The sequence below is a fragment of the Lates calcarifer genome, unplaced genomic scaffold (genome assembly GCF_001640805.2).
Source record: "Lates calcarifer isolate ASB-BC8 unplaced genomic scaffold, TLL_Latcal_v3 _unitig_5673_quiver_385, whole genome shotgun sequence".
Taxonomy (NCBI): domain Eukaryota; kingdom Metazoa; phylum Chordata; class Actinopteri; family Centropomidae; genus Lates; species Lates calcarifer.
In genome coordinates, this window is record NW_026117659.1 from 353,569 (window position 1) to 381,450 (window position 27,882).

General features: G+C 40.0%; 1 protein-coding gene across 5 annotated transcripts; it reads left to right on the forward strand.

The window, feature by feature from the left end:
• Positions 1-675: 675 nt before the first annotated feature.
• abhd18 (abhydrolase domain containing 18) lies at positions 676-26,780 on the forward strand. Of its 5 annotated transcripts, XM_018664470.2 has the most exons (14): positions 676-824; positions 2,346-2,454; positions 7,770-7,854; positions 7,951-8,051; positions 8,729-8,804; positions 8,895-8,979; positions 11,750-11,777; positions 12,422-12,560; positions 13,843-13,932; positions 14,019-14,120; positions 14,767-15,011; positions 16,026-16,162; positions 18,627-18,789; positions 25,106-26,780. In XM_018664470.2, exons 1-14 carry the CDS (start codon positions 767-769, stop codon positions 25,158-25,160), a joined length of 1,473 nt encoding a protein of 490 aa, XP_018519986.1. In that variant the 5' UTR covers positions 676-766; the 3' UTR covers positions 25,161-26,780. The 5 variants fall into 5 exon arrangements, with proteins under 5 accessions (XP_018519986.1, XP_050924975.1, XP_050924976.1 ...); XM_051069018.1 differs by lacking the exons at positions 676-824; positions 2,346-2,454; positions 7,770-7,854; ... (3 more) ...; positions 11,750-11,777; positions 25,106-26,780 and adding exons at positions 9,073-10,632; positions 19,326-19,484; positions 20,322-21,783 and having other exon boundaries at positions 12,420-12,560; XM_051069019.1 differs by lacking the exons at positions 676-824; positions 2,346-2,454; positions 7,770-7,854; ... (3 more) ...; positions 11,750-11,777; positions 25,106-26,780 and adding exons at positions 10,640-10,780; positions 19,326-19,484; positions 20,322-21,783.
• Positions 26,781-27,882: the final 1,102 nt, after the last annotated feature.

Sequence of the window (27,882 nt, forward strand, 5' to 3'; positions counted from 1 at the left end):
ACATTACTGTCACTGTTTATCTGCATCACACATTCAGAGTAACTCAGTATAAATCACCATCAGACTAAAGAGCAAAAACGCTCGCTCAGTAAGGAAAAATCATTTATATACTTATTTACAATAAATCCTCAACCTGACTTTGATAATTAGAAATTATTTCTAGCGTTTCAGTTCTAGTCATATGATCATATTGTTCACTTTTCACTTTGCTAAACGTCATTTATGAACGTCGCTAGAACCGAAACGACGTGCAGCTATCAGTGTTACTTCTCATATAATGTTAGGTACCTTACTCATGGTTCTGACAACGGCCGCTTCTAACTAACAACTCCGCCTCTTCCTGCCGACTTTAACGAGTTGATAACCAGCGTCGTAACACCGCTCAGCCAAACTGTGGTAGTTAGGTTTAGTGAAGCCAGATAACGATAATATATCCTGGGTATTTTGAACTTGCTACGTATTACGGGCCTCTGGTGCTTGTGGGGCAGCTGTAAATTTCTGTCCACATGCATGGTAGAAACCAACAAAATACACTGAAGAAGTTTTATTTTTGAGTTTTACCGGAAGTTCCTACGCAGCGTATTTCCAGACCTTGACTAACGGCCGTCAAAGGACAGCAGCTGGTAGCTAACCCTGCTGGCAAGTCCAGGACGAGGCTCAGAGCTTCTGTGTGCAGCGTGAGGTAGAGTCACATTTCTGTCTGTCTGCCTACCTGTCCACCTGTCAGTCCGTCTGTTTGTCTGTCGTCTGAAACCACGTGGTATGAATGAACCAGGGTGAGTTAGCTAACTTAACGCTAGCTGAAGTTGAACTTCGGACACCAAGTGAGTAATTGTTGGACAGTCTGTGTCTTAACTGATATGTGCTGTAATGTCCCTGTGTTCATGTTCCTACACTGCACCGTGAGACAAGTCACAGGGCATAACGGTGGTGTTCGAAAGGTCACGGTTTGCTATTAGTCTAATCACTGACATTGCTAACAGTAGTGTACATTGTTCCTCAGGAGCTATTCATAGCTCAGTGCATATCATTCCTAATATTGTTTTCATGTGTCTGAATGCTACCACTAAGCTAAGGCCCCACTCTGACGGGACTACCTCTCAGGGAAAGGCGACATTATCTCTGCTCTGTCCCTTCTGCTCATCTTTCCGGGCAGCATGAGTGCAGCCAGCCGCTGCGCCTCTACTTTCATCATTACGGTACATGTGCTGGGTACAGGTTAACAGTATGATAAGGCGCACTGCGGTCAAGCCAGCCGACACTAACATCTGCAGCATACCACTCTCATACATCCACATGTTTACTCTCCCTTGTTAATGTCCTGGTGTTAGCCCTCTGGCAGCTTGCTGGTTCATATTAGTAAAACCCATTTTCTTGTAGATTGGCAAACAGCCAAAATGGGAAATTTTCTCTGATCATGACAACAGTAATGGAGTATTTGGCTAAAGCATACAGAAACTTTACCTTTTTAAATCAAATGTGGATAATTTACCCTTTGACAAATACAGTGTGACAACTGTTCCCAATGGTTCTATGCAGACTGCCTGCAGATGGATCCAGCAATGATGCAAACCTCAAGGATTACTGAGTGGAATTGCAGCCTGTGGGAATGACCATAAATACCATCCAGTGTTTAGTGAATGGTTAATGCGTGCACTCAATAAAAATCAGTCATTATTGAACTTAACGTGTTATGTTAAATTTTGAGGGATTCTTCTTCACTATTAGACATATTTCAATCCTTAAGTTTTTGGTCTACAATTTCATTTTTTCTTCACACTGAAAAACATCAGAGCCTTGAACAGTCATGTTATAGTATTTTCCTAGCTATCAGGTGCGTCTCTGAAAGAAATGAACATTTTTGAGCCTTAAAAATGAAGGAAAAAAAGAAAAAAGATTCCATGCCTACATTTCAGCTGTATATTGCCCATGTATGACACAGTCTACCTTGACAATAATAAAACTGCTGGAAAGAGTAGTAGTAATTAGCCAATGCACAAAACAATGAAATCAGAATGAATGAAAATAATGGAAATGTATCAAACATAGTTGGTTGGAAGGGCTTTTCTGCAAAACACCAGTACAGAAGCCGTTCAGAACAGCTTTTTATGCCATTAGTGCCTGAAGTTTCAGAAATGTAACCATATTAAGACACAGATGTGGGACTTTTATTTTTAACTTAACTTTTATTCTCTTTGCTTGTCACTTGTTTGCTTCAGTTTCTGTGCTGGGAGGATAGCTAATGCTTGGCACACATCAACACATTGAGTCAGACTTTTCTCAGTTTTAATACAAGATGATGCTAGAGGTAGTATTTTCTGAATGATGTGTGTGTCTCTGTGTAGATGCCAGGTGCTGGTCCATGGGTGTGAGCAGACTGGACGTATTTTACAGAAGGCTGCTCCTCACCAAACTCTTCATCGGGGGATGGGGGAAGCCTGAAGACCTCAAGAGGTACGAAAAACAGAGAACACACCAGAATACAGCTAGACATTGGGATGTAGCGAAAAGTGTAATCATTGACAAACATAATAAGAAGGGAGAAACAGAGCATCCTTCCTGTTGGATCTCCTAGTGTTCCTTGTCCATCATAGAGATGATAGATTACAAGTAAAAAACTTGTAAATTATTAATTTAGTCCCAGTGCTCAAGTACTCAATCAATCAAGAATTCTTTATTGTCATTGTGCATACACATAAGACACTTAAGAAAAATACTTTAAAATATACAGACAGAAAAACCAACTATAGACATACTATACTTATGTACATTAAAATAAAAATATAAGTCCTAACAACAGTTCTAATGGAAATAATATTATTAGTCTAAGTTCTTGGAATGTTAGGGGTCTGAATAATCCACCTAAAGAGCGAAAGTATTTTCTCACTTGCAGGGCCTCCATTCTGATATTATGTTCCTACAGGAGACACATATTAAACACACAGAGGCCCTGAAACTAAGATGCAGCTGGATAGGACAAACGTTTCAGTCAACTTTTTCAGCTAAAGCACGTGGTGTAGCCATATTAATTAAAAAGAATATTCCTTTCCAACACATATCCACCAAAAGTGACCCAAATGGTTGCTTTATACTGGTGACTGGCACCATCCTGACGCTTCATGTCACCCTGTTAAATATATATGCACCAAACTTTGACAACCCAGGCTTTTTCCGTGGTGCTTTCAGTCTTATTCCTGATCTAACCACGACCAACTTAATAATCGGTGGAGACTTTAACTGTATTTTAGATACATTTATGGATCGATCTTCTTTACGCCCGATCAGTCCTTCCGATTCCACTGTTGTACTCAACAATTTGATGAAATCTCTTAATCTTGTTGACATCTGGAGAATTCAGAATCCCACAAAAAGAGAATATTCTTTTTTTCCCAAGTCCACAGCACCTATATGAGAATTGATTACTTTTTAATTGACTCCAGATTGGCATCAGCCATTTCTTCATCAAAATACCATAATATCTTAATCTCAGATCATAGCCCTGTTACTATTGGCATCGATGTTGGATGGAAAAGGGCCCATTACAATTGGCAATTTAATCCTAACTTACTGAATGATGAAATATTTTATGAAAAATGTTCATCCTTTATTAGGGAATATGTGGCTTTCAATGATACAGGGGAAGTTTCAGACTCAACATTGTGGGAGGCTTTTAAAGTAGTATTAAGAGGATTTGTGATATCATATGAAGCCACACAAAAAAAGCAAAGGAGACAGAGATTGTTAGAAGTAGACGAGCAACTCACCCTACTTGAAAAACAGTACAGAACAACTCTATCTTCACATGTACTTAAGGATATTGTAAAACTGAAACATGAATATAATAGCATACTTTCTAAGCAAGTTTGTACTCTGCTTTTGAAAGTAAGACATAAGCAGTTTGAATTGGGTGATAAACCTGGACCCTTGCTGTCACGACAGTTGAGGGGTGCCCAAGCCAGTAGGGCTATTCATAAAATTAAAACCCCTTCAAGCTCTCTAGTTACAGATCCTTTTCAAATTAATGATAGTTTCAGGAAATATTATGAAGAATTATACAACTCTCAAAATCTTACAAAGGAAGAAGATATCCTTCAGTTTTTACAATCTCTGCCACTTCCCAAACTAGATTCAAAAGCGCGAGATGAGCTTAATACAGAAATATCGCTACAGGAAATCTTCACAGCAATAAAAGAATTCAACAAAACAAAAAATTACCAGACTCTTTATATACAGCAAATATCTCTTTAATTCTGAAAAAGGAAAAAGGGCCTATAGCCCTCCTTTGTAGTGATTTAAAGGTGTTCACTAAAATCGTAGCTAATAGATTGAATAAGCATATATCGACCATAATACACCCAGACCAGGTGGGTTTTATTCCCAGAAGATTTTCCTTCTTTAATGTTCGTAGATTATTAAACATTGTATATAGCAAACAAAACGAGCCAAAAAGTGGAGTCCTTGCACTTGATGCACACAAGGCATTTGACCAGGTGGAGTGGAAGTACATGCTGTTAACTATTGAGGAGTTTGGCCTGGACAAGAATTTCAGCTCATGGGTAGAAATGCTCTATGCCTATCCAACTGCATCAGTCCTTACCAACTCCGAGAGATCTGTTCCTTTTAACCAGCATCGTGGTGTTCGGCAGGGTTGCCCACTGAGCCCCATGCTGTTTGCCATATGCATAGAGCCCCTGGCTATCAGCATCAGAAATAATCCTCCATAACCCATACTCAATAACCCATATACCTTGGAAAAATGGATCATCACATAGCTCTGTATGCTGATGATATAATTCTGTTTTTTTCACAGTCTGAAGAATCTGTTGATCTGTACTGACCACATAAAATACCTAGGAATCACTATCCCCAAACAGTCAGACCTGCTTTACAAATTGAACTTTAAAGTTATGACCGACAAACTCAAGAGTGACATTGAATATTGGGGAACGCTCCCCCTGTCAATGATAGGTCAGATTAACGCCATTAAAATGGTGACTTTACCAAGGTTTCTGTATTTATTTCAAAGTATACCCATTTTCCTGCCTAAAACATTTTTAAAACATTAGATTCAATCATTATGCCCTTTATCTGGGGGTATAAAACACATTGTATTGGTAAAAAACATCTTTGCAAGCCTAAAAACTTAGGAGGACTGTCCCTACCCATCTTCCAGCACTATTACTGGGCAGCTATTGCCCGAGCCCTCATTTACTGGCAGGATGCATACCCTGACAAAATTAAAGATACAACCCCCTCATGGGTGGCCATTGAACAGGATGTTAGTGACACTTCCCTTCCAGTGCTACTCCATGCAGAAAGAAAACCTCTTGCATCATTTAAAGGGATCAGTTTTATAGTTAAAAATTCATTGAAGGTATGGTACCAAATTAAAAAAGTGTCTAAATTACCAAACACTTCCATGTTAGCCCCTATTTGCTTTAATCATGCATTTCCTCCCTTGCAATTAGATGCAGTTTTCTCAACTTGGAGGAGGAAAGGTCTTGTCACTATTAATGATTTGTACACTGACAATGTATTCTCTTCGTTTGCTCAGCTTAAGGACAAATTTACACTGCAGCCATCACACTTTTTCAGATATCTACAAATAAGGAACTATGTCAGAAGAAACATTTCAAATTTTTAAGTTTATGACTCTCCTGATGAACTCCAGTCCTTATTAATAACTGAACCTGATAATAGGAAACTGGTTTCTAAGTTTGTGAATGTGTTCACGGGTCAGACTGCCCCATCCACACAGCATCTGAAGGAGTCCTGGGAGGGTGAAATTGGAACACAAATCTCAGAAGATGCATGGGCTAAATGCCACCACAGCATACACTCCTGCTCAATTAACTCAAGACATCAGTTAATTCAGTATAAGATCATACATAGGCTCCATTATTCACATGTTAAATTGCATTCGTTCTTTCCATCCTCATCACCACTTTGCATCAAATGCAAACACACTAGTGGGACCCTGGCTCATGTGTTTTGGTTCTGTTGAAAACTCCACAAGTTCTGGTCAGGTGTCTTCCGTTGCTATTCAGATGTTTACGGATTTGATCTCCATCCCAATCCAGAAACTGCCATTCTAGGTTGGTCACAACAGTTGGAAACTCTAAGCCACTGGAAAACTTTGTCAATCCAGTATGGTATGGTAATTGCAAAGAAAATCATTTTGAAGATCTGGAATAAAGAAATATCTCCCCGCTTTGAAACCTGGCTCATAGAGATCTCTAGTACTTTATACATGGAGAAAATTCGATATGAAATGTCAGGGAAAGCAAAGAGGTTTAAACAGATATGGCAGCCCTTTCTTGACTATATTACGGTGCTGGTGGGACCTTCATGACACCTCAACGGCTTTAATTTGTAGTTATGTACACTTGCTTCAACATATCTCTTAAAACTTAAACAGTGTAAGAGGATACACATTAAACTCTGTGTAATACAGTAGAATAAATAGAATAGAATAAAATATTTAAAAAATAAAATTTTAAATTTTAAGCACAAACACAGGCTGCTGTGGGCTACTTTGCAGCCAACGCTGACAAAAATAATGAAAACCAGAACCTTTTCTCTGTGCTAGCCACTACCTACATCGAGTCACTTTCTTTCAACCCTTTTTTCTGTGGAAAGACCCAAAGACCGTCTCAATACCCAGCTCCCAGCCGGTTACAAGCAGCTGACTTGACAGACAGGCTTCACCGCATCTAAGCTGGAGACATGTTCATTAACCCTGGAATAACAGGACTTTAATTTAACTTTTAATTTAATTTTACTTTACTTCTCTATATCTGTCTTTGTTTACTATCACTGTTCTTTAGCACCAATATACTAAGACAAATTCCTTGTATGTGCAAACTTACTTGGCAATAAAGGCTGATTCTGATTCTAATTCTGTGTTATCCACGATCCTCAGCTTCTGGGGCAGGAAGTACTGTCAGTGTAACAAACACACCAAACTCTGTTTCTAATTCTTGATATTGTAAAAGTTTCCTGGCTGGATATCAGAGGTTAATACCAGTTTTTAATGTCTTCTAAGTCTTTTTAACTGATCTACAGTTCAGTATTACTCTCGAACTTGCTGGGCCTGATTCCAGCAGTTTAAGCTGCTGACTATCACCTGACTATCACTGCTCACCAAAGTTATACAGAGCGACAACAGGTGTTCGAATGACACAGGCTCCATTCTCCCTGTTACACTGAACCATCACAATGATTCTGAAGCTGAGAGTTTAAAGTTAAATTATAACATCATGTTGCTTTAAAGAATAATTTTTCTAGAGAGAAGCTGTGGGTTTTCCCATTTGTATTCATATAGTCTAAGTGTATATCCAGAGTCTGTAAATAATACTGTATTAATCAGATAAACAAATCTAGCTAGCATAAAAAATTATATGCCTTGTATTTATGTCCTGAAAATGAATGTTACATTGGCTGTGTGGTGATACATGATGTATATCTAATAATTTCTTCTAAAGCACTTCATTAAATGCTTGATTTAACCAATCGATGCAGATGCAGGCCAGAATGATGATTCTAATAGTAAATGTACTGCACATATATAGTGCTTTTCTAGTCATATTGACCACTCAAAGCACTTCACACTACAGGTCACATTCAACCATTCACACACACACATTCATACAGCACTATACACACAAAGTGCTTCCTAACACATTCATACACATTCACACACTGATGACACACATGAATCTGTACTGATGTGAATGAACTCTATTTTCTCTATTGTTTTTGTTTTGCAGAATCTTTGAGTTCCGTAAGATCATTGGAGACAGAGAGAAGTGCAAGTCTCTGGTGCCTGAGGACTATCCAGTTTACATAACCAAGGTACTCCATGTGTTCTCTCTTCATTACTCACCAGTATACAGTCATTCTTCTTGTGTTCTTCCAGATATATATGTTTGTTTGTGTCTTTATGTCCAGACAGAGGAGCACTCTGACTGTCAGATCCACGATGGCTTCTTCATCTCTCCTCTGGAGCACTTGGTTCCTGGAATCCTCCCACCAGAAGCTGTCAAAGCCAGGTGCAACATATTGTTGTCTACTCTTGTTTCTGCTGCTAATGTGATAGTGTCACAGAAGTTGAGATGAGCCCTGTGATCACTGGAGACTGGAGAGGGATGGTTCTCTTTTTAGTGAAGTACAGACTTTGGAAAATTATAATTTACCAAACCTTGGAACAGTTAAAATACAAAGAAAAAAAATTTGAAAAATAGGATCATATTAGACCCAATACTAATGTAGTGAATTTATTAAAAAGACATTTAGAGCAGCGAATAGACACATTAAGAGGAATGCATGGAAACGGGTTGAATAAAGTGAATGTCAAGTCTTCACATGTTTTCCAACATAGTAAATGGGTGTGTACAGGACAAAACAGGATGGGATGGAGGAAGAGAAATGTCACAGACATCATAATTTAATGAATGTTTTAAATACAAGTCGGTGTAAAGAATTGTTTTCTCTCCTGAGAAAAGAATGACCATTTTATTTCATAATGTTTTTTGCTTTTAATCCCACAGTGTTTGTCTGCCATTCAGCACACACAGAATCCTTTACGTGACCCTAGGAAATAACACTGTATTTAAATGTGTTGTGTGTTGATCCTGCTAAAAGAACAATGGACAACACATTTACTGCAAAACATCAATCATTTACTATAGCCACATCTGCTGAGTCTTCACAGTGTGTGTTGTTTCAGGTTCCAGTTTATAGTTCCTAAGAGGTGGCAGAAGAACAGACCAGTATGTATTCACTTGGCTGGGACTGGAGACCATGTAAGACCTTTAACCTTAAACCTTGAAGTGCAAGACAGGTTTCACCAAGCAGACAATATGCTTAACTTGATCCATTCACTCTGTGTGTAGTTTTTCTGGCGGCGGCGGACACTGATGGCCAGGCCAATGATCAAAGAGGCAGGAATGGCTTCATTGCTCCTGGAAAATCCTTATTATATCCTTTCAATTCAATTCACTTTTATTTATATAGCGACATATCACAACAAAAGTCATCTCAAGGCACTTTTCATATAGGGCAGGTCTAGACCATACTCGGGGGGTGGGGGGTGGGGGGTGTAAGGTGATGCCAGTAATACAGCAGTAGTAATGATTAGGGATGCAACGATACCACTTACCGATACTGATACTTGGATCTGAGTACTTGCCGATACCGAGTACCAATACGAGTACTTATTAATGCCATTACACTTCGTACATTTACTTGAAAACGTGTTTTATGTTCATCAGATATTGTTTTATTCTCTGGCTGTAAGAAATTGCTGTGACTGACATTTGAACATTCCATTATATATGGCATTGCCACACATTTTACTCAAATAGAAGTACTGTTATAATGCTATTATTGACATTTTAGCATTCAACTGCATCTTTTTTTAGAGAATATCTTCAAGGCAGGAGTAGGCCAACTATTTTCTGTCCGACTGCCACAGCATCAGCCACGATCCTCTGTGCTAAAAGCCCCTCATTAACAGCCAGCTGGAGGGTGTGTGCACTCATGGCTTTGATCACGTTTTTCGCATTATCACGTACAGAACTTTTAGGGACCCCCCATGTCTGAAGCATGTCATCAAACACACCTGTGATGGCTTGGCTGGTGTGTGAACCCCTAAATTGTTTTGCATGCAGGACGACTCTTCGCAGAGCAAAATCCTGCCAATCTGCTGTGCAGTTAAACTGATGAGGGACACTGGGCTAACGCTGCTCGTCCAAATATCAGTGGTGAAGCTGAGGGCCGAAATGTCTCGCAACAGGCTGCGCATGTGCCTCTTCACAAAGTCATGTAGCTTTGGCAACACTGTGCCAGTGATGTGGTGTCGGCTAGGGATCTCATACCTCGGCTCCAGTACGCTGAGAAGCCGTCTAAATCCCATATTATCAACAACCGACAATGGCTGGTCATCAAGAGCAATGTACTGGCCTCTGTTATTTTCACTGCGCGCGGGTTGTCTCTTAACATCTTCTCCCTCTTCTCCAGAGTTTGCTGCAAAGTTGGTTGTTGCTGTTTGCCATTATTAGCAAAGTCTTTGAACTCAGCGTCGTGTTGTTTTTTTAGATGTTTTATCAGATTGCTTGTGTTGAAAGTACTCGCTTTCGTCCCTCTTCTTGACAGCTTTGCAGAGCATAATTTGCAGTCCACTTTACTTTAGTCACCATCATCCACTTTGAAATACCTCCACACCGCCGACATTGCTCCTCCTTGCTCTCAATTAGCATCCGACCACCCAAGTGAACGTCACGCTGCCGTAAAGTGGTATTGGGTGCTGTGGTATCGGAACACTTTCACGAGTACGAGTACAGGGACGGGGTATCTGACCAGGTACCCAATGCTGGTATCGGTATCAGTGCATCCCTAGTAATGATAGAAGTGATAATTAAAGTATTAACTGCTAACATAGCAATACTACTAATAGCAGTATAAGTCATTTCTAATTCTAGCAGCAGGTGTTGAGTGGAGTTGTAGGAGCAGCAGGAGACTTGTCATCACAGATCAGACTCTACAGCTCCAGAGGCAGAAATACCTGCAGAAAGAGACAGAGGAGGGGAGAGAGACGGGAGAGGAGAGAGAGACGGAAGAGCACAATACTACAGGAAAGAGAAGATATTGGTTCTTTCTGTTTCTTTTGTTGTCCTCTCACGTCTGCTTCCCTTTTTCAGCAACTTGTCACTCACAACGGTCAAAAAGAAAAAAGTAGCAACAGCAAACAGCACAGGCCAAGATATGCAGACCAGACTGTGTGGGTCAAGTTCCAGAAACACTTAGAATTCTTTGTTTGCACAAGCACAACAACAAACTCAAAATGGTAGATCAGCAGTGGAAGGTGCATAAGGTGACTATAGATCAAAGGATGTGAGGATTAATAAATACACTCACATTCACATCACTGATCTTATCGCTCTGAAACAGCCTAGCCAGTTACAGTGAACCATGATGACAACAGCTCAGCAAATGGAAAGATGCTTCTTCAGGACATCATGTTGTTGTCTGGATAATGCAGAGCAACATCACACTAACACAAAGCTGTAGCCACACATAGATGGTTAGGGTTTTCATATTTAATACATTAGTCCTGCCTTTCAAGAAACAACCATGTGATCAAAGTAAACACAGTGGACACTGTTTATAACGTCCACCAGAGGCTGTAGATTTATCTACAGATTTGTGGTGCTGCCTTCAGGTGCTACAGGGATTCAATGAACTGAAGGAGAAATTTTTCATATAGTATAAAGCAGCTGTAAACACAAACTAACATTCACTTACATTCAGTTGTAGATCCATGCAGACTGATTCACTGACTCTCCTGCTTTATTACACATTCAGCATTAGTTTTTGACGCTGATATGATGACAAATGTAGTTTTTATTCTGTCACTGCTGCGTTTCCAGAGATTTAGTTTGTTCTTGAAGATAAAATCACTAAAAAACAGATTCAGGAATTAAGACACATTTTCAACCAAAATACCAACAACTCTCTTTGTGCTAACTCCTCCACCTCTCTCCTGTCTGTTCCTCTCCTTCAGTTCTCTGTTCTTCTCCTCCACCTGCCTCCTACTCTCCTCCCTCCAAATGGTTGGTGTGATGCTTGAACTATACCCCTCTGGTTTTAATGCAGAGTGCATTAATCAGTAAATGACTCCAGTATGCATACATGGGACTGAATGTTATCCTCTTTCTATTCTCTCTTTATTCCTTGACTGACCTTTTACATGGCTATCGTAAACCCAAAGACCAACTGTAAGTTAACTTCCTTTATCACACTAGTGACATGATTGATCACTTACTATTTTCATGATTGGTTTTGGTTTCAGACAGAAGTAGATAAAAGCAAGCTTTGATACTTGAATATAGAAGAAAATGCAAAAACGTTTAAAACTACCACCTGGTAAAGGATCTTCAGTTTGCATGTGATGGCTACAAACTGTATGTGACGTCATGCTCACTCAGCACTGTCAGTGAACTGTCTTAACTCTGTATTCTGTGTCTTTGCTGAACATACAGGTATGTGAATAGTCTCCAGTTTTTACATTAACATTTAAAGCCCTAAATGTGCAGCAGCAGAAGTTGATTTAAATCAGAAAACTCCAAATCAAAAAATGATGTTGGCCCCTCAGGACAAAATTCAATTGCCCAAACAATAAGATAAACATGCTCAAAACCCAGAAATGTAGTAAATAAGAAAACACATCCAACAAGAGCTGCTACAGTGGAAGAGCTCTCAGACACCAGAGATAACAGAGAGGAACACAGAGAAATGTTGTTGCTGTTACATTGGGAATACCACAGGAGCAAAATTGTGTAGACAAACCGTAGACAGTTATTTTAGTGATTTATTTGGCTAACTGTCTGGAAGATTAATGGGGACATTGTTTATGTTTTAGGCGCTCCAGTCTGAAGAATGTGTCAGACCTGTTTGTCATGGGGGGGGCTCTGATCCTAGAGTCGACAGTGCTTCTCCGCTGGCTGGACAGGGGAGGATACTGGCCACTGGGAATGACTGGCATCTCCATGGGAGGATATGTGAGTCTCCAGAATGTCACACATTCATCATTTCCCTTATTTGACCCTTTCATGCATAGTGGTCAAAACAATGGACAGCTATTTTGATGGTAGAATTGCCCATCAGCCACCACACTGGACTCTAGAGTGTTGTTCCATACACTGCCAACCACTGGCCAGTCAATGTAAGTCTAACACAAATTTATGAAAACCAAGATGGACGGATGGCCAGAAATGCTGAGCAGCTCAGGAATATCTTGTCAATCCTTCTGTAGAAGGAGACCCTTGCAGGTGAAAAAAAATGGTAACATCTAAGGAGTAATACTATTGTTAGAATTTCCAAATATTGGTTTTATATTACGAGGAAATTGCGATTAATCATCCGTCCACTGGATTGGACATCATGCATCACTGACTATATTTCAATTACATTTGATACTATTACTGTGACAATATAAAATAAGATAATCCCCTATTAGTCCCACAGCAGGGAAATTTACATTGTTACAGCAGGAGCAGTGATTGTAAAAAGTAGAATAGGGCAGAAATATGAGTAGAATGCCAAACAAAATATAAACAAGACAATATTATAAAAAATATAAGCAAGAAAACAGCATACACAGGACAATGTAATAAAATTATAAACAAAAGAACAATACACACAGGACTATATACATAGAAACAGATTGAAATGTATACCGATATTGCACAGAGTGAGTGACTGATAAGCAGCTGTTTCATCAGTGGATTAAAGTGCAGTTAGTTGTTCTTGAAAATCTTTCATCTGCAGTATCTGTTTTGGCTCTGAATCAACTGCTTCATGTTATTAGAATGTAACTTGCAGTTTTTGTAACAAAAACAAAATTATATGCAGATTAGCTCCATTATGAAAGCAACAGTTAGTGTCTTTTATATTTTATAGAGCTCAAGTACAGCACATGATAGAAAGGCCTACAGGATAGTGGAGCTAATACCACCTGAATCAAATGAGGATGATGCTAATGGCAGTGATGATGAATGGCTGCCAGAACAAGAAGTATTGATAAATGCTAGCAGTAGTGACAGAGGAGCTGAGGATGCTGAGAATCTAAGGAGTCAGGAGCAAGGTTCAGTGTTTTTAGATTGCACTGAACAGTATTAAAATATGTGAACACATTAGTTTAGCATTATTAGAAATTCATATTATTTGGTCATATTATCTGGTCAGCATACTTACCCAGAGTCATATACAAGCATGCAGACAAATACATAATACCTAGTCCTACCCACAGATCATATTTTTTATAGTGTCCATTGTTGACAGATGGCGTCCCTGGCAGTGACAAACTGGCCGAAACCCATCCCTCTGATTCCATGTTTGTCCTGGTCCACTGCCTCCAGTGTCTTCACCACGGTAACTGTTTGTACCTCACATACACACAGCAAACAGAGGAAATTCAACTGTTTTTTTCCTTTATGACCCAGTGTGTGTGCGTTTAGGGTGTCCTGAGTAAAGCAGTGAACTGGACAGAACTGGAGAGGCAGTATGCCATTAACTCAGTGTATGAAGAAGAGATCATTAACCTGTTGGAGTATTGCGGGGTATGTTCACTCACTCATATTCTCCTGAACCAAGCTGGTCCCACTGGCTGTAAGGCAGGTCTCAAGACTAACTTTTTCCTCTAGAAGCACCGGTGCTTCTTACTAAAAATTTTAGGAGAACCAGCCCAAAAGTTAGGAGCTTAGTTTTGTTATCGACATTCAATGCAACATCTACATAAATGATTTAAGTTGCCCCTTGATATGGGAGAAAATAAAGTAATTCTTCACATTTTTGAGAGTGATCACACTGTGTACAATAAAAAAAATAATAATCACAAAAAATCACTGGTTAAACCAGACTTATAGTGATTTGCTCATCTGCCTAAAGTCAGGGTGAAGCCTCTAACCAGCTATAGGGATGGGTATCATAGGGATTTTATCTTTATCTATCTAGACCTTTATCAGTCCTGCTCATACTATTACTGGTTCTTTTTCATTATTAGTAAATGGGTTGTTTTAATGGTTGTTTTAATTTATAATTTTTTAAAAGAATAATTTCAGAACAGGAGTAGAATTGAGTCATATTTCAAATACAACTAAATAGCTGTTTCTGGAGGAGCAACAGTGATGTTGACAGTAACAGTAAAATCACTGTAAACTCTGTATCTCACTGGAAAGAAATCTAATCTGTGTCCACATCCATCAGGCAGATTCCTTTAAGATGGCTCCACACCTTGAGAAGAATATGGATTCTATAGAGCATCTGCTGGGTCTGTCTGGAGCTAACAGAGGACCTGTAGGCCAGTACAGTAGTAAAGGTGGAGGGAAAGCTGAGGCCGGACGGGGCCTTTTGATTGGTGGTAGCCCTGAAGGGGCCAGGGCTGGAGACAGAGTGGACCATTTATTATCATCCGTGAACAGCATTGGGACAAACCTGAACTCTCCACCAAGGTAAAAATTTTAAAAAAGCAAAGATCTTCTAGATAGAAGATGGAACAGGTTTATCAGATACTATTTGTGTATGGATATGTATAATATCCACTTTCACTTGGAAATGCATGTGTGATATCTGGTTTTGTTTGTTTTTGGACTTGTACACACCATTTTTGTCACATTTGTTATTATTATTAGACACTCAACATGTAATACCTGAGAACAGATGGTGTATTTATCCCAATAGAGGTTGCTTTGAGACCAAATCAGGACAATGTAAGTTGTTAAGTAAATGCGGTGGTCAGCAGTGTGAAAGCCTTAGAAACAGTGCAGTGTATGGTATTATTAAGTCCAACTGTAGTGGAAGAAGTTATACTAAGTCATGGTTTAAAACCTGAATGCAAGGTGATTTGCCTATTGTGAGGACAAACCTGTATGGACATGGACGTGTTACATGTGTTATAGGGAACTACGTAATTAAAAATCAGAAATTAATCTGACAGAGGTCAGTTTTTGTTGACCAACAACAGAAAAATCTTTGCTACAATTTAAAATGTTGTTAATGTGTTTTTATTGTATTGCTAGAAAAGATTTAAATATAACCTACTGAACTGATTCAGAGGAAAGTCCCTCTTCTGTGTGTATGCACTTGAAATTGTACTATTAGTCAGTTCTATGATATGCTACTTACTGGTATCACAGAACCTGAGTCCAGTTCTGCTCGAGGTTTCTGCCTCTTAAAGGAAGTTTTTCCTTGCCACTGTCTCCTAGTGCTGCTCATGGTGGATTTGTTGGGTCTCTCTCTGTAAATACCATATTTAAGATGCTAACCATACTCTATGGTCTAGACCTACTCTACATGAAAAGTGCCTTGAGATGACTTCTTGTGATCAGGAGCTATATAGATAAAATTGAATTTAATGTTACTGTATGTTTTAGTTCTTTTTTGTTTGCTTGTTTTATTGAACTGATTTGTTTTAAGCTGTTTTATTATTTAGGTTTAATCTAAAATCTTTTTTCTTCTTTTTGTAGAGGCCTTCATGCAAATAGCACCCTGCATGGGAAGACATCAGATTCAGTTAAATGCTTTCGGCCATCATTGCACAGAGAGTCTATCAGCTTCATGAAGGGAGTAATGGATGAATGTACACACATGGCCAACTTCTCTGGTGAGTTTTATGGTGCTAACACAGGTAATAATAATAATAATAATAATAATAATAATTAATTTTATTTATAAAGGAAGTGCTAAACAACAAACAATAGCATAAAAACAAGTTAAAAGCAAGTTAAAAACGGGTGTAAAACATAAATTAAAAGTAGAGTTCGTTTAGTATGCTTTCCTATACAGAAAAGTTTTAAGCTGACTTTCTGGAAGAAAGATGAATGTTGGGTCCATCACTTCAAGCCAGAGACCGAACAGCAGTCCATACAGTGAAAACCCCCATCTTCTCCCCCTCCACAGAAGGCCAAGGTGCTGTTATCAGCAGGGAAGGTGATGGCCTCCGTCTTCTGGGATGCAAAGGGCATTGTGTTCATTGACTACCCTCAGAAAGGCCAAACTATCAATGGACAATTGTGCTGCCCTCATTATATGTGTCCTGTATATAACTTGGCAGTCAGATAAACGTCTTCCTAACATCAAGACTCAAGACAGTCCTCCCGTTGTCCACAGGTTTATTGACGTTGCAAGGAAAGCGTGAAACTAAACAAAGATACAAAAAACATAATCAATACTGTGATTGTTTTTTAACATACAGATATACACAATGTAAATAGACTCAATCTTTAATATGAATTAATCCCTTTATCTTTCTGTGACAGGTTTCTTTAAGTATTTATCGTCCTTTTTTGAACTTCAAATGTAATATATGAAATAACATTTTAACATGCAATGCAATGGCTGCTGTGTGTGATTGTGGCTTTGAACTGATTGATCACCCTCCATATTCTTCTGATTTGGCACCATCTGACCATTTCCTGTTTCCCAACATGAAAAAACACTTGGCTGGGAAGCACTATTGGACCAATGATGAGGTTGTATTGGCTGTTGAGGACTTTTTTGAGCGTCAGGATGAGAGCTTCTATACCACAGGGATCCAAGCGCTGCAACACAGATGGAAGAAATGTGTGGACCACAGGGGAGACTATGTTGAAAATTAAACAACTTTTGGTCAAATTCAACCATTAGATCATGGTCAGCCTATGAACTTTTCACCCCCCCCTCGTATAGGTCAATTTTAGGGCTGCCTCCTAAATGTTGACTATTTCATGCATCAGTTGGGAAGACCCTGATTCGCGTCACAGAATGTCAGTGGACGAGTTGTTACCTTTCTTTAGCTGCCTCATAGTTCACACACACAGCACTGTAAGCAACAGAGTGACAGGCTGTAAACTTTACAAACAGATCTTGTCTCAAAATGACCAAACCACAAAACTGACTGTGGAGTTAGATACTTGATGAAAACAGAGGGCAAAGTGACAATGATGTCTGTGTCAGATAAGAGCTGTATGCTAATCTCGAGAACATGCACAGCTAAAGCAGAAACTACTTGTGATGCGATGAGTTAAAAGCGGCCGAGAGAACTGAGCTATGACCAAGGACTCCAACTTTATGTTTGCAGTGTCTCTGCTATATGCATTTTGAAGTGGCCAGAATTATTGCTGCTGCTGCAATATTATACATTTGCAAAATGCCTGGTTGAGTCAAGAGAGAGAGAAAGAAGAGAGAAAGAGAAAATGGTAGAATGAACTAACTAACATTAAGTCAGATTTTTATTTGTATTTTGTATTTTCTACTAAGACAAATCCAAATCCCACAGTGTTTTTATCAGCTGTGTCTGTCTATACCATCTCCTCTGTCATTCGGGGACAACAATACAACTCTGCTGAGATAAAGTACAGCTACACTCACTGAGCACTTTATTAAAAGAACATGACTCCAAAAACAAAAAGCATCCGGTGAGCAGCAGTTCTGATAAGGGAAACACCTTGTTGATGAGAGAGGTAGAGGTCATGGTCAGACTGTTTGGAGCTGACAAAAAGGCTACATGAATTCAGTTTGGTCTGAATGTCACAGTCTCTCTGAGTGTTGTTGCTGACCATGTTCATCCCTTTATGGCCACAGTTTACCATCTTCTAATGGCTACTTTCAGCAGGATAATGCTCCACGTCTCAGTGAGTTCTGTGAACTTCAGTGACCTCCCCAGTCTCCAGATCTGAATCCAGTAGAACATCTCTGGGATGTGGTAGAACAGGAGCTTAGCAACATGAATGTACAGCTGACAACTTAGCAGAAATGATGTGATGCATCATGTCAACATGGAGCAGAATCTCAGAGGATAGTTTCCAACATCTGGAGGAATCCACAGCAAAGAGAGGAACTACCCAGTGTTAGTGTGGGATTCCTAATAAAGTGCTCACTTACTGTATATATAGTCCAGGATGATACAAAATTAGAGGTCTGCTCTGACAGATGCGCTAATAAGTGATGAAAGCCTCCTTCTTCACTGAAACATAAATTTGCTTGTCATCTCTATAACAATGATGCTGCATGTTGTGTTTCTGTATGACATGTTCCAGTGGCAGAATGTATACACAAATTAATGGTATCTGTCCTTCTCCCTGTCTTAGTCCCTGTAGACACCAGTCTCATCATTGTGGTCCAGGCCAAAGAGGATGCCTACATCCCTCGTACTGGAGTCCTCAGTCTGCAGGAGATCTGGCCAGGATGTGAAATCAGATATCTGAATGGAGGACACATCAGTGCATATCTGTTTAAACAGAACGTCTTCAGGTAAACTGCTGACTCAAAGGAGAATAAAACATGTGTGAAGTCTGAGTTTGACTTGGAATGACTTGATGTCTTCTCCAAGCCCAAAGATCAAAACATTTAAAAAGCCTTTCAAACACTGAAACACACAGAGCAGTCCTCATGTTCAGCAGGCACTGACTGCTGCTTTCTCCGCTTTAAAAGACAAAGGCCCCCAGCAACAGGTTAGCTGTGGGTAATTAACATGAACGCTTAAGAGCTAAAATGAAAATCGGCTAGTTCCGGAGTCTCTATAGAAACAGTGGAGTTTGGGTTAGAATCTTCTTTGGATCATATTAGGGCTGTGCATCTTTACTGAGCTCATCTTTTTTTCAAGATGGTACCGGACACACTAGGTGCTAGTTACAGTAGCTCTGAGTGTTTCTCGTTGTTTTTATGTGTTTTTGTACTTTGTCGCGTCTTTTCTGTCACCAACCTCATTCGGAAGTTTACTTCGATGGATGTACAACTGGCGAGGTTAGGAATATGTGTATTTTTACTGCTTGGACTATTTAAAACAGCATCCAGAGACGCTTTCAGCCACGGCTCCATTGGGATCAGCTGTTAGTACTGAGCAACACAAAGGTACTCCCTGGAACAAGACCAGATATCTCCGTGGAACTAAGGAGAAGAAAACGGGGCTGCAGAGGTGCAGTGAAGCGCCGGGAGAACAAAAGAAGGTATAAACCTGAAACCTAAAACCTGAAACCTAAATCTGTCATTATGGGGAACTTGAGATCTCTCTCCCCAAAGATGGAAAAGCTAACAGCGCTAACCAGGCAGAGGGAGTACCAGGAGTGTAGCCTCATGTGCTTCACTGAATCATGTCTGAATGAAGTCACTCCGGACTTGTGCGTTTTACTGGACAGGTTTCAGCTCATGAGAGCGGATAGGAAAGCCAAGGAGAGCGGTAAGAAGAGAGGAGGGGGCATTGTGATGTTTGTGTGGCCATACTACATCCCGTGGGAGTTCTTGCATGTTATAGCAATAACTGCAGATGCCACTGCACCTGCGAGCTCCCGCACACTGTTGTATCACGACTCCAGACATCACAACCCCAGACCCAGACCCTACAGATCTCTGGTTCACCTTCCCCTGCTACCAGAAGGTATGTGCATCACGGACTACATAAACTTCTGCATGGAGAACACTGTGCCTACTAAGAAGGTGCAGTGCTTCTCCAATAACAAACCCTGGAATTAAAAACCCTGCTGAATGAAAAGAAGCGGGTTTTTAAAACTGGGAATAAGGAGGACATGAAGAGGGTGCAGAAGGAGCTGAGGAGGGAGATAAGGAGAGAGTTTGGGTCTGTTGGGTCTCTCTCTGTAAATACCATATTTTAAAGAGTATGGTCTAGACCTGCTCTTTATGAAAAGTGCCTTGAGATGACTTTTGCTGTAATTTGGCGCTATATAAATTAAATTGAATTTAAAAAACTCTCTGGACACAGCACACTCCATCCCCGCTTCACTCTCTACCTGGATGATCCACCCTTCCCTCTCCACCACCCTCTCCAGGGGTCACTTCACCACCACCCCCTGCCTCTCCATCACGTCTGACCAGATGAGAAGGGAGTTGAGGATGATCAAGGCGAGGAAGGCTACAGGCCCTGATGGCATCAGTGCCAGTCTGTTCAAGGACTGTTCAGATCAGCTCTGTGGGGTTTTTCTGCACATCTTCAACTTGAGCCTCCATCTGGAGAGAGATACGCTCCTGTGGAAAAAATCCTGCATGGTCCCAGTTCCAAAGACTGCACATCCCGGAAACACTTCAGGCCAGTACTGGCTTCTCTCCTGATGAAGACAATGGAGAGGATGGTCCTGAGCCACCTCCAACACCTGGTGAGTGATGCGATGGATACCCTGCAGTTTGCCTACAGACCTGGCATTGGTGTGGAAGACGCTGTCATCTATCTGCTGCACAGATGCCTTTCACACCTGGAGAAAACTGTAAGCGCTGTGAGGGCCACCTTCTTCAACTTCTCCAGTGCATTCAACACCATCCAACCATCTCTGCTCAGGGGGAAGCTGGAAAGAGCTGGAGTGGACTGTAACCTGGCTGCTTGGACCACCGACTACCTCACCAACAGACCGCAGTACGGGAGGCTTTGCGACTGTGTGTCTGAAGTGGTGGTCTGCAGCACGGGGGCCCCGCAGGGTACAGTACTGTCCCGCTCCCTCTTCACCCTGCACACATCGGGCTTCAGACACAACACAGACAGTTGCCATCTCCAGAAGTTCTCCGATGACACAGCCATTGTTGTCACTTTCTCACTGCACCAGTGAACATCCAGGGTTTGGACATTGAGATCGTGGAGGAGTACAAATACCTGGGTGTTTACATCAACGATAAACTGGACTGGTCTCACAACACCAACGCCCTGTACAAGAAGGGCCAGAGTCGTCTCCACCTGCTGAGAAGACTGAGGTCCTTTGGAGTGTGCAGGTCACTGCTGAGGAGCTGACATCTATCATGGACAACCTCTCCCACCCCCTGCATGAGACTTTGGGAGACCTGAGTAGCTCCTTCAGTAACAGACTGCTGCATCCACAGTGCAAGAAGGAGCACTACTGCAGGTCTTTTATCCCAACAGCCATCAGACTGTACAACACCAGACTGACCCAACAATAAAGCTGCACTCTGGACTCGCTTTCTGGTCATGTCTTTTTTTTTTTTTTTTTTTTTTTAAATAAGCAATTTTGCACATATTTTTATCTACCTCAGTGATTATTGACAGTTTGACAGTGACCATTTCTGTATACGAACTGTACATTTATGTTTATTACAGAGCTTTGTGATGCTCTTTGCACTTTATTTCTATTCTTCTGTGCCTTTATATTTTATTTCTTATTATTTCTTTACATTATTTTTTATATTATATGTCTACTCTTGTCTATTCTTCACTCTTGTTTGTTCTCACTGCTGCTGTAACAAGTGAACTTTCCACAAGTGGGATAAATAAAAGTCTATCTTATCTTACCTTATGATTCAATTTGATTATGATTGTCCTGTCAACAATTCAATTCGATAGCACGATGCATGACGATCCATTGCAACCCCTAGTTTTCTATATTACTGCATATGGCTATTTTTTCATCAATGAATAAAAGCAGTCAGATAAATATGAACTCCCTTTTTTGCTATTTAAAATAAATTGTATAGGTCTAACCTACAGTTAAGGTCAAAATTATTAGCCCCACTTATGAAATCAAATAAAACCCTTATCCTTCCAATGACATGGGCCATAACCTTAAGTGTTTATAGTTTGTGTGTGTCTGCAAGAACAAAGACAACATCTGCACAAGGTAAAATGAAAATATTTATTGGTTTGCTGAACTGAAACAAGAAAAAAGCTAAAAATGCAATGGTCAAAACTATTAGCCCTCTGACAACCAGTAGTCAATAGTGTAGCCTTTCTGATCGATTTCATAAGGGGGGCTAATAATTTTGACCTTAACTGTACCTATATTTGTGTGCAAAAGTGTTCCATCTTCAAAAATAAAACTATAATTTCTGCTGTCTAGCTTCAGCTTCTAGCAACTGTCTCCTGCTCTAAGAAAGGACACCTCCTGAATGAAGAGAACATCACAGACATGACATACATGAGACAGTAGCTCTGCCAGATGGGCACCCGTATGAGACTTGAAACAACTCTTGTTTGCAGCACATGTGAAATAATCTGCCAGTCCTCGCTAACGTAATGTACTGTTATTGTTACATAAGACTGGCTGGGCTGGGTCAGCTATTTCCTTTACAGTTACAGGCTTTTGCTTCTCAAGGTGAAAATGGCTAATGCAGCTACGTCTCATATGCCGCTAACAGGAGGTATTTTTGAACTTTAGAACTTTATTGTCCAGCTGAGGCGGGAAAATCAACAAGCAGCATCAGGAGGTTATACTGATTTCAATGTGTCACTGCATCAATGCAGAATAGTTATTATAAGATGCATGCACAGACATCAATACTTGTGAATCAGTTTTGTCAATAACTGGGAAAACAGACGGACTAATGATAGTCACTCAAGATGGAGTTATATAACTGTGGAAGGAATTATTGAGTCCCCATGTAAGAGCTGGTAGGACTCCAAGGACATGGTCTGTGAGGTGCTTACTGTAAAGCTACAGATGGATGAAAAGGTTGGCGGTTTGATCCCAGGCTCCTCCAGTCACTGAGCCAATGTGAAATTTTACTGATTACCCCAATGACAAACCATTCAGCTGTTAAAATGTTCAGCTTTTCCTACACATTTATGCTTATTCAGCCTTTTTTCCTGCTATTTATACTATTCAGCTTTTTCTTCAATTTTGCTATTGTGCTATTCATATATTCTGCTATTGCTAAGCAATGCTTCAGAGATTACTTTTGGCTTTCAACTTTCTTCTGCATTTCAACTGTGTTTTCAGCCATTTTAAGCTTTGCTGCACCATTGCTGCAGCAGCCACACTGCATTTTCCGAAGAAAATACATTTTCAAGTTTGTTGTAGTATTATGAATAGAAAGTTAGCAAACCAATAGAACAGAGTATAAGTATTTTCAGATGCAACACATGAAGAATTCCACAAGGTTCAAAGTTCACTTAGCCTTTATTTTTTTTCCATCTTTGATAAAGGCCTTCCATTGCTTGAAAGAAAGCTGATGTGCCCATGTACGTAGATGATACAACAATGTGCACATTTGCATCCACAGTTAATGAAACCACTGCAACCCTCAACAAAGAGTAGCAGACAGTGCTAGAATGGGGTACCAGTAATAAACTAGTCTGAAAGTCTTCAATTTGCTGTTGAACAAACAGAGGAAACAAAGCTTCTTGTGTTATTCTAGATTGTAAATTGTTGAGGGCAAGGCAAATACAGTGACAAGAAAAAGTCTGTGAACCATGTGGAATGACCTGGTTTTCTTCTTTAACTGGTCATAAAATGTGACCTAATCTATAGCTAAGTCACAGCTACAGACAAACACAATGAGACAGTTATAACCTTTAACATTTTCATTGAACACACTCATTAACCATTCACAGTGTTGGTAGAGAAAGTCAGTGAAGCCTTGGATCTAATAAGTGGTTAGACCAGTCCAGCTCTTCCAGTCTCTGTGGATCAGATCAAGATTCAGGAGGATGTTTGGACAGTTCTTCCTATAGAGTTGCTTCAGCTCACACATATCAGGATGTGAGGTGTGAATGTCTCTCTGAGCTCATTCCATAGCAGTTCTGCTCGGTTCAGGTCTGGTCTCTGACTCCACAAGGTGGATTTTCTTTAACTGATTTACTTTGATGTCCTGGAAGGTACACTGAGAAACTCAGGAATTCATTTTCCCCTCAATGATGGTGAGCTGTTCAGACCCAGATCATGATGTTCCCTCCACCCTGCTCCACCTCTGTGATGGTGTTTTCATGCTGGTTTGCAGAGTCTTTTTACATTAGATGTAGAGCTGCATGTTCTTCACCAAAAGTTCAACCTCAGCTTCATCTGTCACAAAACAATATGGACAAGAACAACACTATGATCTGTCATTCATTACTGGAACTTTAAGATCAGGTCACGTTTTGTCACCAATCAATGCAGAAAACCAGGTCATTCCAATTATTATAATTATTAATGTTCTCAGGAACATTAATATATTGAAAATTACTAACTATATAAGCAACTCGCCTTCAGCCCTAACACAGATACCTCTACCACCAGACATGCTGCCAGAGGGCTCTATACACTTTCTAAATTTAAAACTCAATCAAAGTATTGTACAGTATAATTTCAAGCCATGCCTGAATGGAAATGACTTTCAGCTCAGGTTGTTAAAGCACACAATAAGTTTTTTAAAAAGAGAAGGAACACCCAGTGGCCCAATATTTCACTTTGTATTTTAGTATTTATGACTTTTTGTTAGTTATACATTTTTTTTAATTTCATGTGGTTGTTTTGTATTATACATTTTTAAAAGCAGTCATTATTTCTGTGAATGTACTCTGTATAAAAATGTCAAATTCACACACAAAGTTTAGGACCTGGACTTGACATGGACTTCACTGCATATCCAAATGTTGTACAATGTACATGGATATTCTTGAAAACTATGAATCTGTACAATAAAACTTGTTCTAATAAAGACGATTATGTTGTTTTTTGCTGACACTGTCAGAACCCTCAATTCAGCTTCTACCTTCATTTACATGAATGGGGGTGAAAAAAACAGATTCTAACTTGTAATGGTCAAATCTCAGACTGCATTTCACAAATTATAAGCATTTATGGACATGCTCATTTCTTTGTCATTGTCACTGATTGCATGTCTGTTTTATTTTCAGGCGGGCCATATACGATGCATTCAACAGATTCTGCCTGAAGTATCCCAATGTATAACCTAAACTCTGCAGGCTGAAGCCCCTCCTTGTAACTGTCCCAGGACCAGCCTGTCCACAGACTACAAGCCTCAGCATCAAGATGGTAGTGAAGATGTCTTCTGCTGAGACATTAGTGCCAGAGCTTTACAGGGTACCCTTAGATAGAGGTCAGCTGAGAACTGTCACTTTGTAATTCTTAACATTTCCTGCCCTGCAGAGGGAGTGCTGTGTGCCTTGGTGCCCCTAAATAAGTATAAGTGACTGAAACTGATGCAGCATCAAAATGTTGTGGACAGTTCTGCCAGTATATGTTTGTCAAAGGAACACTTAGGCCTCTAGTTTTACTTTGGTAAGATACTGGTGATGGACAATAATCCTGTGGTTTTCACTTGTCCACAACAGCAGGCTGGACCTCCATCCTGCCACCAGTGTTTCACATTTGACCCTGACGTGGACACACTGTCCTGACAGCACACACACACACAGTGAGAGAAGAATATCTGCACACTATGGTACAGTCACTACAGAACATAGATCAATACAGTATATGATAAATTACAAGGGAGTACAAAATCTGAATATGAAATAAGATCTCCATAAAGATGCTCTGGTGACACACAAATAGAATAAGAAATGACTACTTTGCAGTGATTGAAATGTAATTGGTTAAATTGATCATCCTGAATCACTCTGTGTATTTCACTTGTACATTCACTGATTACTTGTCTGTGTTGTTGTTATAGAGTCTGTCATTCCCTCACAGGATTGTAACGACCTGCCTACACACAGGAAACAAAGCAGTGTGTAGTTTGATGTGATTGACCGCAGCCCCTCTGTTTACTGTCCTACAGCCATATCACATTGGTGTTAACATTTCCTTATGCTGTTCCTGTACACCTCTTCAGCAGATTCATCAACCATCATGTTCCCTGCTGTCTTTGTGTGCTGTGTGAAATGCTGAAAAGACAAACTCAAGGATTACAGTTTAATTAGACAGGGTAGGAGACACGATGGCTTAGATCAGTACTAATTGTTTGTTTTCAGCAGGAATATGTGGCTCTTTAGCAGCGAGCTGTTCCTCTCTTTAGTCTCTGACCATGTCTTCCTGCTGCTGGAAAGATGATGGTCTCTGAAAACTGCTGATGCTGCTGATGGAGACAAAGTTAGTGAGAGCAGTGAGGGTGGGGGCCTCTGTGGAGCTGAGAGGGCTGCAGAGGTGGTGACAGTCCTTTAATTCACTGTTAAGATAAAAGTATTGATGAGTGCAGCTCTCAGATGACTGAGGAAGTGTGTGTTGGTGATGTCAGATAAATGTGATGAGTGTGTGGAGGATGTCTAATGTCAGTGAAGTTGTGTTGAACTGTGCTGAGGTTCATAGCATCAGTATGTGAGCGGGTAGATAGAGGTAGTTCATTATTTTGAATCAGCTCCACATGTTCAGTCTTTGCTCTCTGGACCACCTCTTGTCTGAGGTCTGTCAGCATCCTGTTCTGAAACTAGAGGCCTCAGTGTTTTTGACACAGACATTCCAGGATCAGTGAAACAAGACATGGTGACCGATGGTAACAGTTTATATGGTCCAGATTATGTGCTGCATTTCAATATATTATAATAAAGTTCATGAAGTGCTACACCCAGATGATACTGTATAGATCCTTTAGTCACACACAAGTACAGTGAGTAGTACATATAAAGAGGAGCATATGAACCTGACTGAAAAAAGCTGAAGTATAAGAAGATTTAAATCTCTCTACTCCTGCCAACGTCAAGTCAAGTCAAGTCAAATTTTATTTATATAGCGCCAATTCACAACAGAAGTTATCTCGAGACGCTGTACATATAGAGCAGGTCTAGACCAAACTCTTTATCTTATAAGTTTTACAGAGAAAAACCCAACAGATCCCACCATGAGCAGCACTAGGCGACTGTGGCAAGGAAAAACTTCCTTTTAAGAGGCAGAAACCTCGAGCAGAACCGGACTCAAGGTGGGCGGCCATCTGCCTCGACCGGTTGGGTTTAGACGTGCTCTATGTAACCATCCACAATGTTCTGTTTGTTTGTGACACAGCTTCTCTTTTCTTCTTTTAGCTCATTGTCACTGACAACATGCTAAACACAAATTTAAATGACAGAATAACAGCTGGTGTCACTCTCACTACATCCACTGCTGGTCACCCAGACTTCACTTCTACCTTTGCACTGATAGAAAAACTGAGTTCTTCTTAATATTTGTTTTTTCTCAAGCATTAGATTCCATCAGCACCATTGTATACATGTGTTAGTGCTCACTTATTCAAGGAAATCAAATGGACAAGAATGAAATGTATCTCCCTCCAACAGACAGTGATGTGTCCATGTAGAAACACAGTCCAACTCCAGAAAAACTGTGAAATAGCCCAGGTGGCTGCACTCTGGAGCTGTGGAGCAGAATTCGCTAAACATGATGACATTATTCAAATAGAAAACATCAGCTTTTCTACTCTAAAGTATATGGAATGAGTTTTTAAAGTCAGCTCAGTTTGTTGGCAGAATTAGTTTTCATCTGTGTGAAGTATGTAAACTCCACACAGCACGACAGAAATCTGTTTGTATGGCGTGTTGAGTTTTATTAACTTTTACAGTGTAATTATAATCAGTTAATAAACTGACGCATTTTAAAAAGTTGTTACAAAATGACAGTTTTACATTTAAATGATGCAGTAATAAATGTAATGTAAAAATTCAGTCTAAACCTTTCCACA